Source organism: Brachypodium distachyon, chromosome 1 (assembly GCF_000005505.3).
Source record: "Brachypodium distachyon strain Bd21 chromosome 1, Brachypodium_distachyon_v3.0, whole genome shotgun sequence".
NCBI classification, from domain to species: Eukaryota; Viridiplantae; Streptophyta; class Magnoliopsida; order Poales; family Poaceae; genus Brachypodium; species Brachypodium distachyon.
The window spans coordinates 23,192,207-23,214,580 of NC_016131.3; the positions used below are offsets into that span (position 1 = coordinate 23,192,207).

At 46.3% G+C, this 22,374-nt stretch overlaps 2 protein-coding genes across 8 annotated transcripts; both read right to left on the minus strand.

Annotated features, from left to right (window-relative positions):
* Positions 1-6,122: 6,122 nt before the first annotated feature.
* On the minus strand, positions 6,123-16,368 carry LOC104584721. Of its 7 annotated transcripts, none has more exons than XR_001405161.2 (4): positions 15,869-16,368; positions 15,324-15,777; positions 13,948-15,284; positions 13,245-13,837 (listed from the first exon to the last, which is right to left on the minus strand). XR_001405161.2 is itself a non-coding variant. In XM_014896714.2 (4 exons), the coding sequence occupies exons 1-4, from the start codon at positions 16,351-16,353 to the stop codon at positions 13,469-13,471; spliced, it is 1,185 nt and encodes a 394-aa protein (XP_014752200.1). In that variant the 5' UTR covers positions 16,354-16,368; the 3' UTR covers positions 13,245-13,468. The 7 variants fall into 7 exon arrangements, 4 of the variants coding, with proteins under 4 accessions (XP_014752201.1, XP_014752200.1, XP_024310171.1 ...); XM_014896714.2 differs by having other exon boundaries at positions 13,948-14,065; positions 15,565-15,777; XM_024454403.1 differs by having other exon boundaries at positions 13,948-14,018; positions 15,565-15,770; positions 15,869-16,194.
* A 1,787-nt stretch (positions 16,369-18,155) lies between these two features.
* Positions 18,156-21,476, minus strand: LOC100829882 (NEP1-interacting protein 2). Its single transcript, XM_003563084.4, has 5 exons — positions 21,053-21,476; positions 20,241-20,419; positions 19,855-19,938; positions 18,787-18,954; positions 18,156-18,678 (listed from the first exon to the last, which is right to left on the minus strand). Exons 1-5 carry the CDS (start codon positions 21,225-21,227, stop codon positions 18,535-18,537), a joined length of 750 nt encoding a protein of 249 aa, XP_003563132.1. The 5' UTR covers positions 21,228-21,476; the 3' UTR covers positions 18,156-18,534.
* Positions 21,477-22,374: the final 898 nt, after the last annotated feature.

Consider the following 22,374-nt stretch of genomic DNA (forward strand, 5'->3'; position numbering starts at 1 on the left):
ACCGACAAGAAATCTATTTCAGTCTAAGTAGGTACCAACACTTGTGCAACCCATGCCCGTCACATTTTTCCCGGGCGAACCTGCACACTCAACTGAGGGAAGGAGGAGATGGCTGATTGTTGCCCCTCATCCCCAACATGTACTCCTGCATCGGTGTTGGGTCGTGATCTTTGTGATGCGGGATACTCGATTGAGGAGGCGCGTCAGGTGGTGCAATCCCATTTTGGGGTTCTGCATACTTCTGCATCGGTGTTCCGCCGTGATCTCTGTGATGCGGGATACTCGATTGAGGAGGCACGTGAGGCGGTGGCATCCCATTCAATATTATGCGTACTTCTGCATCTCATGATCTCTGTGATGCGGGATACTCGACCGAGGAGGCGCGTGAGGCGGTGGCATCAAATTTTGCGGTTATGCTTCAGGATGATCGGGAGATTCATTCGGAAGTGTGGCTGATCGGCGAGCAGAGGGCGGCGAATGGTAACTAGTGGCTCTATCGAGGCATCAGATCAATTATGTTTTCCTTTCTTACAAGTGTCACATAAGATTGTTATTGATTTGTCATTTAGAGGAGAAAAAGAAGTAAGAGAACGATACATTCTATTGTTGAATCCTTTCACATAATTGAGCCATTATTCACCTTGCTTTGCTTCTTGGCGCTTTTTGCAGAGTTACGTTGATTCGGTCATGGCCACAGAAGCAGAATCCGAATGTGGATTCAATTAAGGGTAAATTAAATATGTTTTGAACAATGAAGGAACACCTTCTGCTAACAACCTCTTTGGGAATCATCGTTTCATTTCATTTAGTAGAAATGAAATGAAATGATGTTTTTGGTAGGAGTTCATTTGATTGAATTTGAATTCCTTGTTCAAAAATCATGTTTGTCTATCACATGAATTCGTAGAATGAGAGACAATTCCAAAAAATGATGGCTTTTAGAGAGAAATTGGTATTATAGTGCAATTTCATGAAATTTGGAAGAAATTGCATGGCGGGTCCTTAAACTTGGCAGGTATATTCAGTTCCATCCATTAACTTGCAAACTTGAAAAACGAGACCTTAAACTTGGCACGCCGATTCATTTTAGTCCAATCGACGAATTCGGGCTAAATTCGGCCATGTTGGTGGCTAATGTGGACATTGTTGGTTCGGGCGGGTTCTTTCGCGAATTTTTGGGCGATGAAATCTTCCATTTTAACCCTTTGGAAGAGCTAGATCTCGAACCCATGGTCTAGCCCTCGCTTGGAGGAGGTGATAACTGCGATATTTTCACAAAATACCCTTCCTCATCCTCTGGCTATCCTCCCTGTGGCCACGATATGCTCTCATCCTCTAGGGCCAAGTGATAGAGTCGCCTCTCTCGCTGGTGAACCCACTTCGGCCCTACATCGGCGACGTTCTCGTGATCGGTGGCGGCCAAGGGAACGGGGGAGGCGACGGGGGCGGTGGTGTTGACTACTATACGACGAAGCAGCTGATGGCACTTCTGAACCATCGGTTCAAGATTTTGAAGGATTTGGCTTTGTGGACCGGGTACGATACCTAACTCTTCATGGGGTTAAACGGATACTCCATCGCCTGAAAATTTGCAAAAAGGACTCCTTATGCCAGCCATGTCTACATTAGTTGCCAGCGTAGCCGAATTAATCATGAATTCGTTGATTTGGACTAAAATGAACTAATTTGTCAAGTTTAAGGTCTCGTTTTTAAAGTTTGCAAGTTAATGGATGAAACTGAACATGCCTGCCAAGTTTGAGGATCTGGCATGTAATTTCTTCTGAAATTTGAGATTGATTTCTTGTGGTTAATTCCATGCCTACCAAATAAGTTAGTTTCTAAAATTCAAAATGAATTTCAGAATTCTGTGCCCAAATGATGGGTGCCAGACAAGCCGTAGCCGTGGCACCAATCGAGTGGGCAAAACCAGATGAATGAAGGTTGGGTCAAACAAAATACCGATGGAAACTTTACATGACGCTGGTGAGACGGAGCAGGAATGGACCATTATGGGCAACCTGTGCTATCTGCAATATCTCTAGAAGCTGAATTATCAACGAGCTGGAGGCCGAGATCGATCAAGGTATTGCAACCTGGTCGAAGAGGTGAAGCGCCTCATTGCTTCACCAAGAGAGATTAAGATCACCAAGATTTCATCGTTCCCAGAATAGGAGCAACTTAACCGCTGATGCGAGGTCGAGCCGACGTACTACTTACTGGCTGGGGTGTAATCCGCTTCCGGATACCCCAGATCTAACCCTCATGTGATCAATAATACCTTTCTTTTGCGCAAAAAAAATAAATACATACTTATATAAATGCAAGCATTAGTTCTAATTTTTACATATTTTTATAAGCGACCCATTAATCGCTGGAGAACATAGTAAGAGAAAAATCAGATGTCCCAACGTTGTTTAAGAGAATAGTTTGTCATATAGGCGATTATATGGTGCATACACAACAGAAACTATGAAATAAAATCTATTTACATGGAAAAGCAAAATGCCTGGCTGGATTTGGATATTGAAAATATGAAATAAATTTATTTAAATGGAAAAGCAAAATGCCTGTCCGCATTTGGATACCATGGCTGCCTAAAGGGTGAGGTTTGGCCCAGACAAATAGTCAACATGTAAAGTAATGTACAATGGTTGATACTACCTTATCTTATCTTATGTTTCTCACGTCATTTAGAAAAGACGACAAAACATGTTGTACAATGAATTATCTTTTAGTGTTATATCTCAAAATTAATGATTAGATGAATAAAATTAACTAAAAAAATGCTAAGAAATAAATGTGAAATCTAGTACAATAAGGAATTTGTATTATTTTTGTCTTATCATTCTTGTGAAGAGATCATCTCTTAATTAAGAGAAGGTTTATGTCTTTTCTTGCCTTTTCTTTATTCCTCTCTCTTCTGTGTCAGATATTATCCTACGTGACATCATTAAGAAAACAATGACGTCTTCCCATTGTACACGTCTTAAATCCCATATGTTGGGACACGATTTGTGTAAAGAGAAGTAAAGAAAATACAATAAGTTTGAAAAAGGGACAGAGAGAATGAAGAACTCCGCAGTCTCCAATAAGTGGGGCCATGTGCTCATATTTAATTTATTTGATAAAAAATTCCATGTAAATGTAACTGTTGTAAACATGAGCTTATCATCCACACGGCTAAATAATCGTCAAAAGCCGTTGGCCGCCGCACACATGATTATTTGGAAACTCAACATAAACCTCATAAGCTAAATCGACCATTTTCATTACTATTAGGATAAACTCTTTTTGTTTACTCGTCGTGTCAACTCTGTTTTCCGCATGCCTGCAGTGATTGCTCATTTCTCGTATCATCTTTCATGTGGTGTGTTTTGGCGGCGGTTTGGTTATGAAGAAATAGAGTAAGAAATATGTGAACATAGTGAGGATTGTAACCTCAATTGAACAGTGTGTCGATCTAAAAACCCTCACGGTGGATGATTTGGTGGGACGCTAGAAGGTGCACGATGAACGACTCCGGATGGTGTTAGGAGATGGCAAAGATGATGAGCATCTAATGATGACCCGTGCGAAATGGTCTGCTATGGCTACAAGGAAAACTGGCGATTCGATTCTAAATGACATGGAGAGTCAATGCCAAAACTCTACCATCACGGATGCCCTTAGGGAGGGGGAATGGGCAACGCCACCAAAAAATAATAGATTACCGATTTTGTCCTTCTTAACGCTACAAGATGTGATTTTCACTAATTTGGTGCAGTTGTGTTTGATGTAGATGCGAACGTAATGGTGCCCTGTGCACTCTGTAAACATGAAACTGTGGGATCCAACTGTTTTTTTGTTCGTTGATCCAACTCTGATTGACTCGACTGAGAAATTGGGATGTGATGAAATGGGGCGAATGACTAAATTATGTACTACAGTACTACTCGGTGGAATATTTATGTGGAACCAACCCTTTCCATTCCACGACCTCCTATACTGACCCACTTTCCAAAGGTCGAGAGAGGGCCAAGAATCCGCGGCGGAAGAAGTCGAGAGGTCCCCAGCGGCAGGTCATCCTGAAGGTGGACGCTAGGACCATCGTCTGTCCCCAGCCTTCAAGGTTGCTTGCTTTCTCCCAGAATCCCATCGGTTCGCCTGTGCAGAAATGGCATGCACGAACTTCGTTTTGCAGGGCAAGCCTGGTCTTCCATCATGCATCCGCTTCGTCGGCTAGCCGGCGATGGAAACCTTCGTGTCCTCGATGACCGACGTCCCGTGCGCCTGCAGCTAGCCGGGCTGCGCTTTCGCCGCCCCGCCAGCTGAGCTCGCCGCACACCTCCACTCGGTCCACTCGGTCCCAGTGCAGGGGTTGCTGTATGGCAGCACCTTCCGGATAAACTTTCTGTTGTCGGGAATGCCACACCGCCTACTCGTCGGCACCGGGGAAGACGAAGATGGCGGCGTATTCCTTCTGGCTGTCTGCGCCCAGGAAAGAAGATGGTGGCCGAAACAGGGTTCGCTTGGCCAAAATTTCGCTTCACCACAAAAGGTCCGAGTAAATCAAACGGAATCAAATTTGAAGTGTGACTCTGATTAGCGGGAATCTGTTCATTAGATTACTGGCCGAAATATGGGCAGAGTGAATCTGTTCGTACCAAAAGACACATGCAAAAGGTCTGAGTAAATCAAAGTTTAAGTGTGACCGTGACATAACAGCATCCGTTTCGGTCAAACCGGAGTTGGTGCTAAACTTTGATCCGAAATGGACACACTTGTGATACTAGAATGACCTCACTGCCAAAGAAAGATCACAATCCATGCGAAACGATACGAGAACACTTATACAGACTCTCTAGAAATGCTCCTCCACTTGGACGGCCAAATCGGAGTCGGTGCTAAATTTTGATTCGAAGTGGACGCACTTGGGGTACTAAAATGACCTCACCAAAGAAGGATCACCATCGATGCGAACTCGGAAAGCGGATGCGTGGCTCGCTCCTCTCCTGCGGCGAGCGGAGCCACGCTTGGTGCGACCCGGATTTCTCCGACAATGGCGTGCGGCGTGCAGCGCACGGTCCAGATCTGCGAGGTGGCGGCTCGAAGCTTCGGTTTGGCGTGCGCGGCACGCTCGGTGGCCGGCGTGTGCGGGCCCGATCTGGGCCGGTGGTGGGCCTAAGGGAGGCCACCGTCCGCGATGATGCGGGCCTGATCTGGCCCTGGCGGGCTTTGCCATGCTGCCTTATTGCATTGATTGTGTGGCCAGGGCGGCGTGGCCTGATCCGGTGCAGGGGCGGTTGCGGCATCCTGGCCGGCGCCCGGTGGTGGTTTGGTGCGGGGCGGTCGGTGCGCTTCACTGGCGCTCGCTGTGGTACGGTGGCCTCTGGTCAGCCTCGGATGTTGGGCTCTATTCACTCCAGTCCGCAGTGGGTTTGGTGGTTGTGGGTGAAAACCCAGCATCGACGGGTTCGGTGCGGGCGACGACGGCGTCCTCAGACGTCGCTTCCTTCTTGAAGGTGCCGTTGTGCAGCTCCGTCACATCCCACCCTTCGCAAATGAGGTGACTCCGAGCGAAAGCTCTGATCCGGTTTTCGGGTCGGGTAACGGGCGACGTCCTCGGACGCTGTGTCCTCCTTAGAGGCGTTGCCTTTGGAGACCTCGTTTGGCGGCGGAGTTTGCTTGCTGTGGTTCTGGCCAGGGAGGGCGATTCGTGCTACACGGGCTTGCCGATGCGCGAGTCGTATCCGCCGGGGCAACGTCTTCTGGCTCCAGTCGTCGAAGAAGTCCCGCTCTGCCTACCTTCTTCTGGCGCAAGGAGCCGTTCCCTGTTCGGTATCATTGGAGCGGAGGAGGTCTTCGTCTTTGCGGTAGATGCTTGTTTATTCGGTTCCTGTGTTTTCTCTTTGTCAAGGTTTTTTGCACGGCTTTCCTTAAATAAGCCGTGTATTTGTATCGGTTTTCGGGTCTAGTTTTCCTCATAAATTGGGCCAACTCTATTTTTCTAATCGAATCACCGGGATCGACCGTTGCGTCCTAAAAAAAGACGTTCCGAAACTTTTTTTTTGACAGCTAAAGCACCTAGCCGTTCTGAAACTAGCATTTTCTCTCTCCGATTTTTATGTGAAAGAAAGAAGAAATAGCAAATCTGCGAAGACATATAACTATTTAATCAATTCGCATTGAGACTCAAAATCCATCCATCGCAAAACTCCCATACAGTTCCTCAACTTTGAAGACACGATTGAACTACTTAGCGACGATACCAAAAGGAAAAATAAATACGGAGCACTAGTAAGAACTTGACCCGACTAATTAACAAACAGCCCTCTACAATACTAATCAGCTCGTCGATGTCAGCATCTACTTGGAGGAGTCATCATCCTTGACGACGGCGCCGTCGGCATCATAACCTGAGGAGCCGAACTTGAACTCGACGAACATGGAGTTGACCTTGTTCTTGAGGCAGGCCCAATGCTCCTCCACCGGCGCTTCCTTGAACTGCCGGAACTTGTCCTTGGCGCTCTCCACGAACGTCGCATCATCGCCCACCGTGCTCCGGAAGCACGTCGTCACGGCCGCGGCCGCCTCTGCCTCCTGCTTCTGCACGCCCTCCATCGATTGATCACGCTTCCCGAGATTGAAAATACAAAACTTTGTGTCGAGAGGAAGCACAAGACGAAGATCTGGTTGCTTTGATGGCCACGAGGGGTGCAGGCTATCGTGTACTTATAGGTGGTGATGTGATGTCCCCTGCCTTGAGGACAAAGCCTCGGAGCCGGGCGTTGGGTTTCTTTGGCCATCTTGAACTCTTGTTCGATTCTTTGGCCGTCTGCCCGATTTCCTTTCCTTCTCCCCTGCTCCAAGCCACAAGCACTCACCTATCGTATCTCTGCAAGATCGGCCGGCGCCCAGCTTTCTTCTCAAGAAAACAACGCATATATAAGTGCACACCAGCTCGTCCCCCATAGCAGCAAAAATCTCATCTCCGGTTCCTTAGCATCTTCTTCACCTTTTCTTTAAAGAAACAACTCTCAGTTTCGATCTCGGCCAGCGCTGGCGATGGAGACCAAGGCAGCGGACGAGCTCGTGCCGAAGACGGAGGAGAAGGCGACGTTCATGGACAGCACCAAGGAGCGGCTCCGGCAGTTCAGCGCACCTCCGGCGGCGGAGCAGTACTGGGTCAGCCTCAAGAGCAAGTTCTGCGCTGCCGGCGAGTACGCGACGGTCAGGACACGCCAGGGCATCTCCTTGTTCGGGGAGCCGAACATCGGCCCCATCAAATCCATTGTTGATCATTGTTGATATGCTTTAGGAAAGCTAGTCTGTATCTCAAGCAAAGCTAGTGTGTATTCTCTGTGAGTCTGTGGTGCTAATAATAGGTGCAAGTTGTCAGAGTCGCTGAAGGTTTTTGTCCTTGCTAATTAGTTCAGGTTTTCAGAATTGCTAGACAATATCGTTGTTAATTGATTCAGGTTTTCATATTTGAGTAATACAGTTCATGCCACCAAGAATCCAAGATGATAGCAAAGTCATATATTCTTCCATCATCAATTTGCCTTCTATTGGTTGACTGACAGAATAAAAACTGCAGATCTAGCGTTAGGCATGGTATCTCTTTTGGTTAAAGGAATAATTAATCTCACCTTAAAACTTGGAGATTTGTACAGGACAAACAGCATGCTTGGTGCTTATGAAGCATCGACGTTAGACAATTTGACCGTACAGCTTATTCTACCGATCACTGTGGCACAAACCAATAACAGAACTTTGAAAACTTTCAACTGGGAAAGAAAATACTAGTACAAGATAGCGTTTCACAGGAACAACACCAATTTCAGTTCTCTGCAGACAAGATAATATATGATGCAAGAACTCTTAATTAGGATAATCATTTTGTTTCATTACGTTCCTATTATGTCAGTAGGATAAGTATTCGTTCTTAGATCGAGCTGAATGCATATTGGATCATTCAAATAAAAGTAAACGATCCAACTGGTCGACAGACTCGTCTCAAATCATATCCTTTTTAAAGGGGGATATCTAGTTTTTTGAGAGTGCTTTCGGATCAAAATGTCACAATAAAACAGACAAATGATAATCACTTGGATATGACATGCATGGTGGCTCATCATATAGAAACCCAGAATCCCTTCAGAGTTTCAACAGCAAAACAACACAAATGGAAGTCACATAGACAGGACATAGTGGCTCATCACATGCATAGAAGCCCAGAATCTCTTCAGAGTTTGGATATCAAAAGTGTGTTGTTTCTCGTCGCCTTAGTGGCACTAAGGGAACAGCTCCAGTTCCTATGTATGTAGGATAGTATAGCGGAATAACTATATTTTCAGGTTCAATTAGGATATGTTCAAGGTAGAACACAACCAGAGCTTCCTGTGATCTTATGCTTGTATACCTATGCATAATATGATAGTAAAGGGGAATAATTCCACTTTCAGAATCAATTCAAGATGTATATTCCTCAGCATATGCAAGAACCAGGCAATAAGCCCCTACATCTGACACTCACACCCCTAATGCATCTCCATGGAAAACAGGTCAATACACTACTCCCTCCGTTCCTAATTAATAGGCGCCGGCTGTTTTGCAAAAAAAAACCTGTAAATTTCCGAATTAAACCTGCAGTCCACATTCTATCAGAACTTTTGCGGAAAAAAAAACATGTTGTTTTTCAAAATCAACGTGCAGTCCACGTTTATTGAAGATGTGAATTGCAGGTATATTTCGGAAATTTACAAGGGTTTCTTTGCAAAATAGCCGGCGCCAATTAATTAGGAACGGAGAGAGTACATCAGGAGCCATCGCTCATCCAGAACCTGCACGTCATGGCAAACACGAAGCGGACTGAGCTTATGGACGAGAGACGAAATGGACTCCATGAGTGTAGGACAATACCCAAAATTTACCTTTTGGGGCTTTTCGCAAAAGGCGAGAACTGTCATGCGGGGAAGGTTGAGACAAGAGCTGTTAGAGTTAAGGAGGCATAAGACGGTGCTTGGTCCCGACAGGTGGGTCCCACAAAGTGGGTCCCACGAACTTGCCACGTAGGTTTTGGTCATGTGCGTGTTTTATTAATTGGAGTGGGTCCCACCCATGTGAAGTGTTAGTCGGGCCCGAGCTTTGCCCTATCCCCCGACGGAGGAGAGAAAGGTGACGGCGGCGGGGAGGACGCGGCGGCGGGAAGGCGGCTGCGGCTGCGGCGTGGGCGAACAAGGCACAGACGAGATTCGGCAGCTTCGTCGGTGAGTGAATCATCCCCCAAATGCAGTCCAATGTTCTCAATTTGAGTTCCCGAGCTACATTTCTTTCGTTCCCCATTTCTAGGGTTCGCGGCCGGAGCACGATTTGAGAGATGGAACCACCGATTGAACAAGAATTGAGGTAATTTCTTGCCCGTATAACTTGAATTTCATTCCTTTAGGTCGGATATTCATGGCGGCTTGTTGCAATCGATCAATTTTGTGCTGCCGCGTAGGATTGAACCCGGGGAAAATAAAGAAATTGTGTCTGTCATGTTTCGTCCATGTGTAGGTACGCTAGATGACTGCAGCAAGGTTCGGATTGGATTGGATTACGTGGTTAAATTGAAAGTAGGGGTAGTGGATATAACAGTGGCGAAATTCATAGAGGAGTTGGGGAAGACGGTGGCTTGGGGCAGAGGGCAAGAGGTTGAACTTTGCTATTATGGGCCGAAGAAGAGATATGAGAGGATCCTTACAACCCAGCAGCTGGTTAAAGCGATTGAAGGTGGGCGGCGAGAAGATGCCTCGAAGCCTGTCGCAGCCATATATGCGGAGCTAATTGAGGTCGGTGAGGACTTTGTTGTAGGCTTTGTCGCATCAAAAGCTGCCGAGGCATTAAACGATGTAGCATTTAGAACAAGGAGTGTTCCTGTACAAAATGTTGCTGATTTTGGCCCGAATTAGATACCCACTCCTGCAGATTTGAGTGCGCCGGATGAAGGGGGCGGGGGAACATTTGTTGATTGGAGTAAAGTTGATTTAGAAGAGCCCACAGATTTTGATGATATTGTAATCGAGGAGGATGATATGTTCGAGCTGTATGGGATTCCAGTTGATAAGGATAAAGATGGAAAGCCGACGAAGAAGCAGCCACCAACTTCCATTCCTGTGACTCCACCAACAGCTGCAGATAATGCAGAATCTGATAGGCTTGCCTCAGAGGCTGCAATTCCTGTAGATGATGATTTTCCTGATGAGCTGCGTTGTGTTTATGATAGAGATTGTCCTGTCTTTGAAGTTGGAAGGATGTTTTCTACTATGAATGAACTGAAGATGTGTTTCAAGACATACGCCGTGCAACATGAGTTTCAGACAAAGACTGCGTGGACATCCAAAGAGAGGTATTGCGTGAGATGCAAGGGGTTTGATGGGAACATGCTACCATTTCCATGGTATATGTCATGTAGAAAGCTTCCCGATGGGGCTGCTGTTAGGATCAATCGAATGACCCCGAAAGAGGCTCATACTTGTATGGCACAATCAAGGAGAGTGACAAGAATGACTTCCCAAGCATGGGTTGCAAAGAAGGCCATGAAGATTTTGAGTATAGACCCTAACACAACTGCTAAAGTGCTGAAGAATGAGTTGGAAAGGGATTACAAATGTACAATGAGTTATAGCACTGTCTGGAAGGGGAAGCAAAGAGCTATGAAAGAACTATATGGTCATTGGGGGAATACATTTAGCATGTTGTACAACTTCAGAGCTCAGATGTTAAAACGGTCAACTGGGAGTATAGTAGAGATTGACACCTTCACAAAAGATGACAAGGTATACTTTTCGAGGTTCTTTATGGCTATGGAGTGTTGCGTAGATGGGTTTAAAGCAGGATGCCGTCCATACCTCAGCATAGATGCCACTGCACTGAATGGAAAATGGAATGGCCAGTTGGCAGCAGCAGTAGCTCTAGATGGGAACAATTGGATGTTTCTTGTGGCTGTGGGGTTGTTCCAGTCAGAGACAGAGGCTGACTGGACTTGGTTCATGCAGAAATTGCATAGGACCATAGGACCAATGCAACCCTTAGCAGTATGCACAGATGCTTCTAAAGGCCTGACAAATGTTGTCAAGAAGGTTTTTATCCATGCAGAGCAGAGAGAGTGCTTCGGCCACATGAGGCTCAATTTGATCAAGAAATTTCAAGAAAAGGGTTATGGCAGGATGTGGCCAGCAGCAAGATCATACAGTGAGAGCACATACAAATATCATATGGAGAAGATTATTAAAGCAGATGAAGAATTTGGTGCCGAATTTGCTGATTACCTGAAAACATACCACTCCTTGTTGTGGTACAGAAGTGGATTCAACACAGATATTAAGGTGGATCATATCAACAATCATCTGGCAGAAAGTTTTAACAGCTGGATCAAAGATCTGCCTGTTCATGAGCTAATGGACAATCTTAGGATCAAGATAATGAAACTTTTTAATAAGGGAAGGACTCTTTCTACTATGTTGTATGCTGACAAGATTTTTCTGAGTTATATTTGATATTATTAAAAAAAATTCAAAATGGCCGAAAAACAAAAAAATGAATTTCAAAGGTGTAACATACTCCAACTTCAGCAAAACCGGTTGAAATGATGTTTATTTCACCTCAGTGAGTCATATGTAACATTATATCAGTGTTTGTTCACCATTTTGTGATACATAATGTCGCTTTTTCACCAAATTTGTTCAAATTTAAATGTTTTCAAAAATAAATAATAGGCAAAACATTTTATTTTTTCTCCAAATTTTACATACTTCTTTACTTACTCAAAAGTCGTGTGTGTACCAAATTTCAATCGATTTCGACAAAGTTGGATGGTTGAATATTCAAAAAAACATCGATTAGCTTAAACTAGCATGTATATAATGCATCACACCCTCCCTTGTTCAGATCACTCAGCTTGTTGCAATGGCCCCGAGCATCCTTCCATTCCCGAGCCACCCGCGTTCGATCCACCGCTTTGGCAAATAGCAACCACGAGCGTTCGGGCTGCGGTTTTTTTTTTCATTTTACCCCTCATTTACTCTTTACTGCACAGTCGTCTTCTTCCTAAGTACCTAAGAACAATGCTAAAATAAACACATTCCGGCTGCGCCCCTATAAGCCCTCCCTCAACCCTAGCCGGACTCCCATTCCCCATCTCCCCTCCACCCCCAGCCGCCGCCGCCACCTCCATCCCTCCACCCCCTGCTGCCGCCGACGTCTCCCATTCCTCCACCCCGAGCTCCTTCCTCCATTCCTCCACCCGCCGCCTCCCATTCCTCCACCCCGAGCTCCTTCCTCCCACCTCCTTCCTCCACCCCGACCCGCAGCCGCGTGCTCCTTCCTCCACCCCAACCCACAGCCGCCGCCTCCCATTCCCGCAATGGACGCCAACCTAGCCGACGCCCAAGTCGCCGCCCAGCAAAGCCTAGTGCTACTAGTCAACATAGGTGGCCGAGTTTTCCATGTTGCCACTGGCCAAGGGCGTCCCCGGATCGGCACCGTCACCACAATAGGTGCCGCTTTGCTAGCCAACATCCGTGCCTTGCGCAATGCTGCCACACCGCCGCTCTACCGTGTGGTTCTTGGTGTGCCCTACCTCGGGCCGGCTCATGTGGTTGTGCGGCTTGGGGGGGAGGAGGGGGTTGCAGGTGCCCACGGCAACTTCTTGATTCTCCCTGGGACGGGCCCTGGGACTGTTGTTTCCCCAGATGAGACCGTGGTCCTGGTCGGCACCACCAATGGGTATCAGCTGCGAATAGCGCTTCTCAGCAACCCCTTAGATGTTTACTATAACATCTGCTATGCAGCTGCTGTGGCTGGTGTTGGTTTTGTGCTGTTGGTCAGTGGTGCGGCAAGCTTGTACTTCACGCGCAGGGGCACCTAAGAGTGGACAGAAGTGGCGAGAGGCGTCGAAAAGCGACTTGTGCAACTTGTTCAGGTATAGTAGAATCTGGGCAAGAATCTGCAACAAGAATTCGAGCTGGCGCACCTTTTGGATTGAGAAGCATATTAGTCCTTGAGAATGAAATTAGTGCTCGAGAAGGAAATTAGGATCGCCGAATATGTATTTTGGCTTGACAATGATCTTAGGATCGCCGAATGTGTAATTTGGCTTGACAACAATGATCATAGGATGTATTAACCCATGGCTTGTATTAAGTACTCTATGCAGAAACAATTTCATATTAGGCTAAAGTACTTGCACTGTTTTTTATATTAATGTTGGCAGCACATTTCTGTTGTTACAATACTCCCAGTCTCATTATTTAAAATGTCTCACACATGCCGGCAGCTTCCAAGCACAACAAACCAAAGCAATTATACAACAACTGACAGAACTTAGGCCCACTCACAGAACTAGCTAAAACGACAGCTAAAAGCGATGCCCACACCCCATGATGCCACTGAGTACAACAAACCAAAGCACACTTAAACAATTGACATAACTAAGACCAAGCCACAATCAAGCTAAAACAAAAACTAAGGTGATGCCCACACTCCAAGATGCCACTGCAAAATCCCTAACTTGTCCAACCTCTACATTCACAATCTTCCTTTCTTCCGGTTCTCTTTTCAGCTCTTCATTCTGCTTCTGATTTTCAGCAATCTTGCTTTCCAACTCTTCTATCACTTGGTCCTGGAAAGCAAGCTCAATCTCAAGCTTTAACATGTCATCTAGTAATTTTTGGTTCTTCATCTTCTCTTCTTTCACCTGTGCTTCATAACTAGCCAAAATCTTGTTCATCGCATCACTGCTCTCGCCCAGATTCTGCTCGTCGTCATCATGCTCATGCTCCAACAAGTAATCTGGGTCAAAATAACCCTGGTTGCGCTACACAATTTAACAGTACACCCCAACCATGGAAGCAGCCATGAGTACTAACCAACAACCAAACAGGATATCCAACTCGAAATGAAGCCGGCCAATGCAAAATTGCTCACCTTCTCCACAGAATCGATGCTACTCTCCACCGAATCGATGAGCCAGTCCATCATGGAAGCTCCTCCGTCGTCTGTGAACCCACCGCGCCCCATCCCGGTCCACGGTGGCCAAATCGACCTCAATTCGGGATCAAATCGGAGGATTCGTCTTCAAATCGGGCTCAACTCGGACGATTCGAGGGGAAATTTTATCATAGTAAATATTCCAGGGGTCGGAAGGGAGGGGGGGCATACGAATCTATGGGCTCTATTACCTCAGGTGCTGGTGCAGCACTACGCGGCATCCCGTCGATTTCGGATTGGTCCGCCGGCGCTGGTGGCAGCAGGGGTGCGGATGAGGTTCCCGGGTGGACTAGAACCTACGCGAAGCTCTCGACGCGTTCCAGCGGCGGCGTGAGGAGAGGACTGCAGGGGGTTGCGGGTTCGAACACGGCGCTGGTGGAGGCAGGGGAGCAATGGACGCGGGTGCCGATGCGTGCAAGGGAAGGCAGGGGTCAGCCTGTGAGGATGCCGGCGCGGTTGGCGGTCGCGGCGCGGGTGCCGGCGGCACTTCGGGGGCCGGCAGGGGTGCGTGGTGCGGTGAGGCTATCGGCGCGGTGCGGCGGTGGCGGCGGCACGAGCAAGCTGCGTGGGGGCTAGGGCAACGAGCTGCGGGATCGCGCTCTTAAGGCCAATGTGGGTCCCACCCGATAACTAAGTGTCCTAGCTAAGCTAATGGCCGGACTGCATGTAAACAGAGTACTTACTCTGATTTTTGCACTTTGCCCCCCAGGTATCCGTGAATGCGTTCCCGAGAGGCGCCTCTGTTCGTAACGTCTCTCGCTAAGAAGACGTCCTACAAAGTGTTTGGCCGCCAGTCATCAGTTCGTTTGAGCTATTCCTCCGTAAATCAGTAGCAGATACATCACCAAGTGGAGTAGAGAAGTGGAGACAAAATCTACCACCTTTATTACCGATCTCCGGAGTCCGCCATCTTTGCTCTCCTACTGCCCTACTTGGCGTCTTGGCCTTCCTGACGTCCTCCTCCTGGCCGCCCTTGTACTCGCCAAGGGCAGCGCCGGCAGATCAGCAGATGCGCCACTGCGGTCTCAACCATGTGCAGAGTCTAAGTCTAAACCAAGGACATGAGGTAGGCCTGGGCCGTCGGTCTATGTGGACTGTGGTCTATTCGATCATTAGAGGTATTTGAAGTTGGATCACGAACCCCATAGTAATCGAATAAGATCCGATACGCTTGTATGGTTTGTGGTACGGGTCCGACGGCCATCTTCGTCTTCCCCGGTGCCGACGAGCAGGCAGTGCAGCGTTCAGTAACGGTCTAAAAACATCATCAGACCGTCATTAGCTTCCTGTAGTAACGGTCGTTACTGATGATGCCATCATCAATGGCGGTCACATATTACACCCGACACTGATGTGGTTTTGCAAAACAAAACAAAAAAGCACGGCCTCCCGGCCGGCCTGCACCAGAACCAGCGGCAATACACAAATACATCCACAGTGCAATATATCCACAACACACAAATCCATCCACAATCAACAAATCCCGAATTCCATCCACAATCAACCGAGAGAACTGAGAGGGAGAGAGAACAAAGAGAGGGAGAGGAGAGGTACCTGGAGCCCGAACCCAGACCAGTTGGCGCACTGGAGATGGACGGCGGCGCTTCGAGGAGATCGGTGGAGAACGGCCGATGCCGGCCGGATCCACGGTGGACGGGCCGAGGGCGGCCGGTTCCACCGCCACGAACGCTGTCGTCCGCAGCAGGAACTTCATCCTCCTCCTCTTCGTCGGTGTGCAGCGCCGAGCTTCTCCTCTCCACCTGCGAGCTGTGAGAAGGCAGTGAGAGAGAAACGGAGACAGTGAGAGACAGAAATCCGGAGGGAGAGAGACAGCCCAGATCGAGAGGAAAAGACTAACCTCGGGGCGGGGGCACAGGATCTAGAGGTGGCCGGGGTTGAGGTCGCCGGATCCGGCAGCAAGAGGGGTCGACGACGGCGATTGGCGGCGCGCTGTGGGTCGGAGCAAGGTGCCGCGGCGAGGAACGGAGGCGACGGGGCATGGCGCCCTCCAGCGCGGCGGCAGCGACCTGGAACGGAGGCGGCGCCCTGTCCCTCCAACGCGGTGGCGGCGGCCGTGGCTTTTTTTCTTGAGTTGAGCGGCTGTGGCTGGAATCGTGGTAGGGAGAGAGATAGCAGAGCACAGACGAGAGAGGAAGAGAGAGATGGGTGCGTGGGTGGTGGAGACAGAGAGATAAGAAAGAAAGAAGTGGACTGCGAGGGTGCCACCTCACCGATCCAAGCCTCCACCCTTTCAGCCAACCAGAATGTGAAGCACACTGTTTGTGCTTCCTTTTCATCAGTGTCGGCCGAACATAGCAGGACCGCTACTAGTAACTGAGACATATATTCTCTATTTTGTTTTTGTTTTTATTATTTATTCTTTCACAATTTAAATTAGGTTATTGGCTTGTGCAATTCACATTACTTATCATGAATGGTGACTAAGGACTCAAATGGTGATTAAATTGATACAAAATTTGGTTTGCTGTATCAAACTATGAGGTTTAAACCCAAAGTTATAAAACCTCTACGAAGATAGTCCATAATGTGAAGCATGTACCATTTAAAGTTATAGTATTGACTTGTCATATTTATCCCAAGCTTGTATACACATTAAATTTGGTCTAAAACTATGTCATCTAAGTGTGAAAAATAATAAGTTTGTACTACATAGTTCATTTTTTAAATGTTAACATATGATATTATTGTTCCATCATGTCAATCAAGAAAAACTAAGATTTTAGCAAAAAGAATCACATTTTTTTGATTTTTTATTAATTAGTTATGATTTTTTCAATTTTCAAAGGTCTCCAGGGCTCATCAGTGGCGGGCTCAATATCAGTGGGTTTATCTGAATTTTGTTATTTTTCACATTGAACCATTAGTAACGAGACCCGTGACTGATAATTAGTCATCAGTGACGGGCGTACGGCGCCCATCACTGACGTGGCTTTATCAGTGACGGGCTTACCGCGTCCGTGACTGATGAAGGGTCATCAATGACAGGCACAAACTGATGATGTCTCGTTACATATGCACTGTTTTGTAGCAGTGTGGGACCGAGTGGGCTTTGTGTAGGTGTGCGACGAGCTCAGCCGACGGGGCGACAAAAGCGCAGCCGGGCTGCGTGCAGGCACACGGGACGTCGGTCATCGAGGACACGAAGGTGTCATCGCCGGCTAGCCGACGAAGCGGACGGAGGAGGGACGACCATGTTTGCACTGCAAAACGAAGTTCGTGCATGACATTTCTGCACAAGCGAACCGATGGAATTCTGGAGAAAGCAAGCAACCTTGAAGGCCGGGGGCAGACGAGGGTCCTGGCGTCCTCCTTCAGGATGACCTGCAGCTGGGGACCTCTCGACTTCTTTCGCCTCGGATTCTTGGCCCTCTCTCGACCTTGGAAAGTTGGTCAGTAGGAGGTAGTAGAATGGAAAGGGTTGGTTACGCATAAATACACCACTGAATGACTAAATTATGTACTACAGTACTACTCACTGGTGTAAAACACGAATCATCATCATATTATTAATGGATACCGTTAAGATAAAAACCTGCTAAAACTGGTTAGCACCAAACCGAATGGATTAGCATATGACGGGATGGAAAATCTGTCAGAGACAGTTTCTTAATTAGGCATTTTCTCCAAATATAACTCTGGAGAATGTGATGTGACAGAGAACCATCTAGAGAGACGCGAAGTCCATAGAGTGCCATTGCAACTATTGATACCCTCTACCAGGTCTCAGGACTTTTAGTCCAAACTGACAGTGAAACAAGAGGAGATTTTGGTTAATAATCCTTCCACCCAAAGCAACAACGGACGTTGAAACAAGAGTAGATCTACATGTCGGCTAATGGCCTCTCCACACATAGCCATAAAAACATGCTTATTAAAGCCTTGATGGTTGCAGGCTATCTTGTATCCATCAATTTCCGGTCATGTTGCATCTTCCACGAGAAGGCACGTCTCTTTCTTTCTATAAACAAGGTGATGGAGAGGTTCTGCCCGGTCCCAAGAAAACAAAAGGGCCGCCATTTCTAATCTTCGACCATGTGTTGCAAATAGCAGCCGCACAGATTTTTCCTTTGTCAGACTCGTCGTGAAGACGCTCTTGTCATTTCAAACACTATCAAATAGTCTGCTGAAAAATAACGACGCGGCAGCAGTTCATTTGAAGCAAATAGTTGCTTGCAGCAGAGAGTACAATTAGCACCAACTATCAGGTGCAATGTAAGGCTCGGTCCTTGCATTAGTTGCGATGTTGCAAGCAATTTACCTTTACAAAGTTGGTATCAGAGGCTAACAGCAGAGAAGAACTTTGCCATATTTCGGACACCTTGTTAGCCGGTTCCATTTAGAGCATGTACATACCATGTTATTTGCTATGGCAGAAACGAAGACTGGCAAAAGAAAGGAAGAAAGAAAACCTCTATGTATACAAACGCTAGGTTACGGTATGGAATGCAATGCGAGCACGGGTATTCGACTATGAAAATACACCAGGTGCTGCATCGAGTTTATTTACATATGTATATGGTCTATATGAACACCACTCCTGCATAGTGGGCAGGAAGCGTTCCTTTGAAGCCAGCTATCGATGCAACGCACGTGGAAAATGTGGTGGCACTGAGGCAAGGCTCTCACAAACTGCCGCGATCCAAAGTCCTGGTTATTAGCAGGAGTTTAGTATCATCAATACAAGATTCAAGAAACTAATTGCTGACTGTTATCTGGTGTGAGAATACATCTCAGAATGGTCAGGATCATACTAACCTGGAGGCAAACTGAACAGCAGCTTCTGTCAGTTTCCTGGTCAGAATTGGTTGAATCGCTGAACCAGATCGTTGGGATCTTGTTGATCAGATCTCTTGACATACCCCCGGTATTGCCAGTTTCGAAAAGGTCATTGTTATCGATGAATGGTGTACTCAGTAAACTCATCTGCATTGCACACAACATTGAATCAGACCTTCAGTATGGTGTGTAAGTAACTCCCTCTGCAATACAACCTTGCAAATTTGCAATCCACACCAAATGCAATTAGGGTTGTCGTGCCTAGATGTTATTGCTTCTGACACTATCTAGAGTATCTACGTTGAAGGAAATACTATGTGGTCCCTGAAAAACAGATAGTGTGAAATGATCACTCGGAGATTTAATGATGTGTGATCTATTCAGTATAGAGGTCAGTATCAAAATTTGTTGAGTTCTCAATTTAATTTTCCATCATATACTTATGCCAAGTATTTTCACTTATGCTAATGCCTTTTTCATGCACTATTAATTAACATCACAATACAACCTTCTGTATTCATAATGGTCAGATTCATCTCAAAAAAAAAATTGGTCAGTTTGGTTTAAGAAGTTCTGAACTTTAAAGGTTAATTATATTAGGAAGCAAGTACAAGATCTCTTCCAAGTTGTACATCAAATGTACTTGCTGTAATCTGAAATTCTTCAGATATGTTACCCTGCAACACTGTACTTGCTTCCTAATATAACCATCAAAAGTGTAACTAGAAGTTCTAATTAGAGATTACAGTAAGTACATTTAAGGCTTGAGCGCTCTAGCACAAACAACTAGCTCTACATATTTCTATGACTAGAAACTTCTTTTTAGTAAAAGTATGGGGCAGCATTATTCTCCATATAACAATTTAAATGGAAAGTATCTGCTACATCATGTTCTAATTTGTAACGTTTGAATGTATATAAGATGAATATAATATTTATTTTCCCAAGAATTAGCTATGGCTACCATTTGAGACATAAGAGATCAATGATACGTCACACTGCCAAACATTATGAATTTACAACCAGCTACTGGGAAGAGCTATATACCTGGCTTTGCACAGCACGCTGCAGTGCTGGACTGACCTTCTCCCAAACAATTCGTCCACTGAAGAGGCTAGAGATGATGTCAAGCTGAAAGAACCAAAACAGAAAATCAGAACAAGTAAACATCTAACCCTGTTATCAACTGCTGCTTCATATTACCACAGAAACAATGGTAACTCAGTGCAGCAACCTACGAATGCTTCCTGGAGAAAAAAAATTACTTCTAGCATGTCTTTCCATGTTTTCCATATTTTTTCCCGACGTACATCTCATGCTTATGCCAGTCGACATCATATTGAGGTATGTGTTCGGGTAGGTATATGAAAATGATCTTTCAACTTTCTCAATACATAAAAAAAAGGGGTAGCACTAGGTTCTTTCAGACTCACCACAAAGAGAATGCTATATTTTCCGGATTCACTGGATCTCCAAATTTCGATGCAGGATTCAACAGCCTCAATAGAGAAGACTGCGCCAGAGACTGCACCAACACCAGCTCCTCGGAACATGCCGCTTTCGGTGGACATGCCCATGCAGGCCCCGATGAAGATCCCAACCAGTGAACCGACTACATTCAGCATAAAAGAAGAAGAAAGATATCGCAATGAGGAAATCATTAAGATAGAACGGTACCACTTATTTACACAGCAATTGAACAATTGCGATGATTAGTACTCGCAAGCAGGGCCCAAACAGAGAACAAAAATGAGAGAAGAATGATCGACCAATAAAACATGTATAAGACTGAAAAGCGGGAGCTTCTAAGATAAGCATAGCATATTAGCATATCTCGTGACAGAAGTGGCAAAGAACCTAGAGAATTTCTGTCTACCGGATTGAATTGTTACTAATTGGAGCAAATAAGAACCCACCACAACAAAAACCAAAGAATCTTAACAGCAATAACTACGCTCGCCCAGCAGGGCTGGAGGATGAGCAATCAATTCCCTAAATTAGTGACACCGAGGTATCAATAGATCCCCTCGACGAACCACATAATCCAACAACGGACCATCGCATTCACTCCCCGGAAGGAGGAACCGACAGAGGAACCAAAATCATGCCACCAAGGCTGTGCGTTCCCCCTAGTCTCTCAGGCAACCCCAAGTACTAACTCATAGCCGACGATTGGAGCCGCGGGGTGAGCAAGCATTGACTAATAAGTAATAAACAGAAGGGAACCAAACTCCCACACACGTACCTAGAGCAAAGACGCAGGTGAGCAGCGCGCCGAGCGCCCACCCGGCCGCCTCCACGGCCACGGCGCCGCACCGCCCGCACGCCCTCCACACGGCATCGAAGCGGCAGCGGGGATTGGAAGAAGAAGCGGCTGTCGCGCTAGAAGAAGAAGAAGAAGAAGGCTCCCAATGATCCATCAAGGCCGGCCGGCAGTACCCTCGCGGAATCCAAGGAGCGAGGCGAGCATCCTACAACAACGCCGGCCGTGGGATGGTTCGGGGGTGAGGGAGCGCGCGGGATCGCGTATATATAGCGGGAAGCAGCAGGAGGGGAGCGGGGGTTAAGGGAGGGAGAAATCCCTTGACGGGCAGGTGGGCGAGAGGAAGAAGGGGATAGGGAGGAGGAAGGCCATGGGAGATTGGGAGGGGGGAGGGCGATTTAATGCGGCCGTCGTTTCTTGAAGCGAGAGCGTGCGATGAATGAATGAATGGGTAAGTTTGGGTCGGTCGTGGTCTGGTCAGGGTTAGGGCGGCCGCGGCACGCCGCCGGCCTGGTTTGCCTCATTCTGCTTCGGTTGAAACTTTTTTCTTTTATGAGGGGAACAGTCTTCGGTTGAAACTTGACGGTTGAAACGCGAAAAAGTTCGGACATCGATGCTGAATTTATTTTATAATTTGCTATGGAAAAATACACATAAAACTAAAACAAATTTGGTTAACCAAACATGAAAATAATGAAACACGGGTGAAAAAAAGGATTATGAGAATGTCCCGGAATGACAAACGCAGCCTTGAAGTTGAAGAAAAAAGGTCATTGCAGATAGATACATCAAGATTCATAGCTAACAATCCAAAAAATCTACGGAGTAGGGATTAGCTTTGTTTGGTACATATATCTACATAATATACTTTATTTGAATTTGTTTATCGTAGATATTGGTATTCCATCCGATCCATAATAAGTGTAGCTGCTTCAGTACAGAGTCAACACTTACAGAGCAAGTATATCTTTACTCATATAAAAGACTCAACGAGTGGTTGCGATCCGTTACACTCAAACTGCATCACTTGTTGATTTAGCACAAACCAAGAAGATAAGAACAAATAGTATAAATTATATGATCTAAGATAATGCTCCAGATGATAGTACAACATTCTCTTTAAATATGTGGTGCATTTTATTTTTATCCGTAGCAACACATGTGTATCATGCTAGTTTCTCTATAAATTTCGTCAAATTTTAAGAAGTTTAGCTCCAGAAAAAACTATAGCATCTTATATTTAGGAATAAAGAATGGCAATGGATCTGGATTAGCCGTGCAAGATTGAGGACATCCCATTGCAA

What these genes read in the sequence shown, in the direction of transcription:
- LOC104584721 (XM_014896714.2), bottom strand. Translation starts at nt 16,353, where the DNA reads ATGTCTCAGTTACTAGTAGCGGTCCTGCTATGTTCGGCCGACACTGAT. An exon ending in GGTCTGGGTTCGGGCTCCAG is followed by an intron (nt 14,066 to 15,564) that starts GTACCTCTCCTC and finishes TCCCGAATTGAG; the next exon opens with GTCGATTTGGCCACCGTGGA. An exon ending in GCATCGATTCTGTGGAGAAG is followed by an intron (nt 13,838 to 13,947) that starts GTGAGCAATTTT and finishes TAAATTGTGTAG; the next exon opens with CGCAACCAGGGTTATTTTGA.
- LOC100829882 (XM_003563084.4), bottom strand. Translation starts at nt 21,227, where the DNA reads ATGGATCATTGGGAGCCTTCTTCTTCTTCTTCTTCTAGCGCGACAGCC. An exon ending in AGCGTGCTGTGCAAAGCCAG is followed by an intron (nt 18,955 to 19,854) that starts GTATATAGCTCT and finishes TGTGCAATGCAG; the next exon opens with ATGAGTTTACTGAGTACACC. An exon ending in GCTGTTCAGTTTGCCTCCAG is followed by an intron (nt 18,679 to 18,786) that starts GTTAGTATGATC and finishes GCTAATAACCAG; the next exon opens with GACTTTGGATCGCGGCAGTT.